The sequence below is a fragment of the Durio zibethinus genome, chromosome 12 (genome assembly GCF_047325235.1).
Source record: "Durio zibethinus cultivar Kanyao isolate XHJ-2024 chromosome 12, ASM4732523v1, whole genome shotgun sequence".
Classification (NCBI taxonomy): Eukaryota; Viridiplantae; Streptophyta; class Magnoliopsida; order Malvales; family Malvaceae; genus Durio; species Durio zibethinus.
Genome location: NC_143173.1, coordinates 14,671,146 through 14,676,507, shown reverse-complemented (window position 1 = coordinate 14,676,507; position 5,362 = coordinate 14,671,146). Strand labels below are relative to the sequence as shown.

At 31.0% G+C, this 5,362-nt stretch overlaps 1 protein-coding gene across 1 annotated transcript; it reads left to right on the top strand.

Annotated features, from left to right (window-relative positions):
• Window positions 1–1,220: 1,220 nt before the first annotated feature.
• Window positions 1,221–3,483, top strand: LOC111297625 (ankyrin repeat-containing protein BDA1-like). The gene is made up of 3 exons (XM_089741789.1): window positions 1,221–1,525; window positions 2,066–2,462; window positions 2,518–3,483. Exons 1-3 carry the CDS (start codon window positions 1,341–1,343, stop codon window positions 3,481–3,483), a joined length of 1,548 nt encoding a protein of 515 aa, XP_089597915.1. The 5' UTR covers window positions 1,221–1,340.
• The last annotated feature ends 1,879 nt before the right edge of the window (window positions 3,484–5,362 follow it).

Genomic DNA, 5,362 nt, shown 5'->3' with positions numbered 1-5,362 from the left:
CAAACCTTTCTTGCAAAGCTTATATTTTAATATAAACATTTTTTGCAAAACCTAAATTTGAAACATCTTTCAACCAGTCAAGCAATTACTTAATAAATATCCAGTAACTTGTTTAGCCTGCTCAACAAATACTCAGTTGATTTTTTCATGAATCTTTCCCCAAATTCATACAAATCAACCAATTACTTTAAGTCATTTGTCAAACATTTAAATTTTGTTAGGTGTCAAACAAAAGGCCCTACAGAGACTCTTTAATATATAGGTAAATATCCAGCCTGTAATGTGTTTAGCCCGCTCAACAACTATTCAATTAGTCTTCTTAACTTTTTCATAAATCCACACAAACTAATTAGTTTCTTTAAGTCATTTGTCAAATATTAAATTTTATTAGCCGTCAACGATGGAGTCTTAATATCCAACTTGTAGCTTCTTTAGCCGTCTCAACATATATCCAATTGGCCTTTTTCCTTTTGAACTTTTTCCTGAATCCGCACAAATCAATTAATTATTTTAAGCCATTTGTCAAATATTTAATTTATATTAGGTGTCAAATAAATAGTCTTAATATCCAACTTGCAGGTTTTTTAGCTGGCTCAACAAATACCAATTAACCTTTTTATTAACTTTTTCTTAAATCCATACAAACCAATTAAATTAATTATTTTAAATCATTTAACAATCATTTAAAATTTATTAGTTGAGAAAGAAAGAGCCCTGTTGGACTCTTTTAATATATAGGTATAGAAAATTTATATTATATAGCAAATGGTGATATGCAGGCTCGAAAATTTTAAAATCTGAATAAATTAAACAACAGCTTTTTGAAAGTTTCTAGAGAGAGAGAGATTATTGGCCTGCAATAGTCGGCTTTTTATGGGCTAAAATTTTGGAACAGTTGCTGCCCTACATGGGAAACCTTGAGAAAGGAGACAAAATATTTATATTTTTTTTGGCCAAAGGAGACGATATATTTTATGTTTGAATAATTTACTATTATTTGATCTGTAAAAACTTCTAACTTATTTTAATTTGGCCGTGTTTTTCTTGTTGAGTATAATTGATGATTAAAAAGCACCGGCGATTTTTTTTACTTGTAAATTAATTCCTGGAGGATGAATATAGAAAGCTTTATTGCATTGCTCTAAAGTCTACATTTATCATTGCACCTATATTTTGTGTTTCTGTTTACCAGGAGGAAGGGTGCCGCTCAACTTTAAGTGAAACCAGACTCCCGATTTCCTCCATCTTCTCTTTTACCCTTTTAATTTTGCTATATAAAGTAGTCTAACCCATTTTTCCTTTTCCGCCTGTCATTTTCATTGTCATTTGGCTTTTCTGATATGGATGAAAATTTGAGGAAGGCTGCTCAAGAAGGAAATGTTGATGAATTATATGCATCAATCCAAAGAGATTGTCATGTTTTGAGGCACATTGACGAGATGGAGTTTGTTGACACTCCATTACACGTAGCAGCTGCTGAAGGGTGCATTGATTTTGCAATGGAGATAATGACCTTAAAGCCCACATTTAGGAGTGAGTATATGGTCAATTCGGTCAGTTCGGTTTGATAAAATCAATAATCGATATAATCAACTTTCATTTAACAAATAACCGAATCGATAAAATATTATTAAATAACCGATCATAATCGAACTGATTAAAATCGGTTCGGTTCAATCGGTTCGGTTAAATAATCGATTTTTTTTATCATTTTTTTTTTATTATGAATAATTATTTAACCATAAATTCAATTCAATAAAATTCAAACTCTAGTATCATTCAAACTAAATTACTAAAGAATTTAATAATTTCAACAATATTTTACCAAAAAAAAAAAATAAAAAGATTTATCTCAAATTTTTTATTTTTAATTATTAAAAAGTCGATTAATTCGGTCAGTACGGTTATCAATTTTAAAAATCGAAAACCGACCGAATTAATCAATTTAATCGATTTAAAAAATCGATTATAATTAAAATCGAATAAATCGAACTGATTCAACCGAATTCACTCGGTTTTGATCGGTCTAATCGGTTCAAACCGACTTTTGCTCACCCCTACCCACATTTGCTACGAAGCTAAACCAACAAGGCTTTAGTCCCGTTCATATTGCAATGGATAAGGGACATAAAGAGTTGGTTCTACTTCTCTTGGAAAATAATAAAGATCTTGTTCGTGTCAAAGGGAAGAAGGGTGAGACTCCATTGCACTATGCAATAACCAGAGAACACAACCTTGATCTCATAGCCAGATTTTTGGAAGTTTGTCCCGAATGCATCCTAGATGTGACAACTACAAACGAGACTGCTTTGCATATTGCAACGAGAAACAATGAGTTAAAAGCTCTCAAACTCCTATGCGGGATGCTTAGGAGGACTGACTATCGTGAGGATGTGGTTAATCCGAAAGACAGGAATGGCGACACTACCTTGCACATAGCAGCCCGCGATAATCGACATGAGGTTCTACCCATATGCTCTAATTAATTTTGCTTTTAGCAAAAGAAATAGATTCTTTTCAGATTGTATAATTTCAGCAAAATCTTTGATTAAACAGATGCTCAAACTGCTATTGCAATGCAAGGCTGACAAACATGCGACCAATCAAGCCGGTTCAACAGCTCTGGATATTGCACAACAACTTGATAACATAGAAAGCATTAGAATTCTACGCGGTTGCTTTATTCCCAGAGTTTCAACCCTCATATATAAATTGCATAAACAAATTTTCAAGTATGTGAAGAAGGCATCAGCTGTAATTTTTCAAGATATGGAAAATATATCAATTGAGGACCGCAATGCCTTACTAGTAATTCTAGGACTGCTTTTAACAGCAACCTACCAAGCCAGTCTTAGCCCACCTGGTTGTGTTTGGCAGGGAGACAATTCCTCAAACTCCACTACCAATCAAGGAGATGAAGAAAAAATACCAGGGAAATCAGTCATGAATGAAATTACTTTTCTTTCTTTCTACATTCCAACCTCTGCTGTCTTCATAGTAACGTTTTTCCTAACATTGGGTCTCCTTAAACCCTTTCCTCGTGGTTTCAGAACAGCTCTTCAGATACTCCTTGCATTTCTTGCTATATGCTTCTACAAATCAATCTCTTTCCTAGCGCCAACTCATTTAGCAACTTTAGTTATCGATCTATTTTCAGATACGGTTTTCGTTTTGATGATGTTTATGTGTTTTGCTTATCGGGTGTCAAAAATTTGTGTTATAATTCTAGGATGCTGGTTATTCCCTACAGCTTATCCGTTTGAAGGTTTGATGGGAAATTTAGTAGTAGGATGTTGGTTATTCATTTTTCTTTATGATGAATTCTGGAAAGGAACAGCTTCACTTGTAGGGTATTGTTTACTACTCGTTGGTTTGGGTGACAGAAGATGGATCATGCAACCTACTTTTATGCTAGGATGCTGGTTATTGCTTAGTCTGTGTCGATTCTGCATAAAGCGGTGCAATAAGTATTGTAATACCTGAATGGTCAAACAATGTACCATGTCCATGTCGCCTACACATGGATTTTGGATGCATAACCAATGTTGAAGAATGGTCACTGCAATTTATTTTGGTACAGCAACAACTATGGCTCGAATGTAAGATCCTTTATTGCCACTTGATCAGTCCAAGAGCCAATGAAACTTGTTTCATAATTCCAGAGTTTTTTTTTTTTAAGATCTTTTGATGTTTGATAATTATTTTAAATTTTGATTAATTTAAAATAGGATTAGATATTATAAAAGAGACAAATTTTTTTAATATTTATTTTTTTTATTTACAAGATTTAAAATTTAAATCTTATTTTAAAAAATTAAAATCTTTAATCACCCAAATCACAGACGTTATTTATTTCTTAAATTGTTTCATGTGCAGGGTATTGATATATCAATTTTTTTCTTTTTGTTTAATTTGTTATTTTTTATGTGACTTTATTTCTTTCATGTTGAATTTTTTCTAAAGTTTTATTTATCTTTTTATTTAAAATTATTAGAAGTTGATCTTCATAGTTGAAATTAAAAATGTAATGTTTTGTTAATATATAAAACATAAAATTTTTTTATAATATAAATATAAACATTTAATTTTATTCATATCAATAATGTTAATAAATTTTTTGTTCGAATCCAATTTCTTAATTAAAGTCATTTAAATTTCGTAGCCGTCCAATCAGTAAGGCTGTTAGAAACTAGTTTTTTTTTTTCTTTCTGAATAAAGAAAGAAAAGTAAAAAATTGTTCAACCATGGTAGCTGAAACCAGCTGCCTACAACCTACCAAAATCTGGAATTATCAAAAAGCGGAGATTCGAATCCCTAAAAATCTAACATTTTCTCTCCGATCAGCTCTGAAAAGAGTGCCAATTGCGAAAGGAAGGGGGAGGCCAATTCCTCTTTCTTGGGAAAAATCTCAGCGAAAATCCCTGCACTCGTTTTTGGGTTTTGTTTTTGGCCAGCCAAAGTTTGAGAGAGAGTAATGAGAGAGGGAGGTTTTAGAGAGAGATTTGAGAAGTGAGAGAAAAAGATTTTGTCTTTTATACTTGAAACAAAAATGTTAGGATCTCTCCGTGGAACCGGAGTCCGCTCAAGATCCGTGCGTCTGATCTAGTGCCCTAACTATTGCAAACTGGTCCAACCAAACTATTCTTGAAACCATCTGAATCACCTTGAATCGCTTTTGAACCGCTCCAAACCGTGTTGAACCGTATCAAAATAATTGAACCGGCCTGAACTGGATTGTGAAATCATTGACTGGGTTGACCAAAGGTAATTTCAGTATTTTCTTCATATTTTTCATTTTTACTCAATTTTCTAACATATGTTTATTTTTTTTATTTCTATTTTTGTGATTTTTTATTTTATTTTGAGTGAACTTTGATATGGAAAACAAAATAGTTGTAAAAAATATTTAGAAAAAATTTGTGTGAAAATAATTTTTCGAAGATATTTATAAAAATAAATTAAGAAAAATTTTGAAATATAAATTTTTTCTTACAATAAAATTTTAAAAATATTTTTAAAAAATTAAAATATCAATTTTTCCTATATTCTTTGAAACAAGTCCATTCGTTCTTAATAATCACAAGTGAAATATTTCTTGAATGTCACCTAATTGTGGGAATAATTCAAAAAATTATTTTTGTTAAGAATAAAGATTTTACAAATAATAAATGAATAAAAATGATGAATCATTTGAATAAATTTTTGGAAATATAATTTTAAAAAAAGTTGAAATAGTTCAATTTTCCTTAATTATTATAACTAAAAATATTTTTGAATTTAAGCAAAGAGTTGGGGTAATCTAAAAATTATTTTTCTACACAAATATTTGTAGACACCTCAATCTGTCTAGGGTTTTACTTGA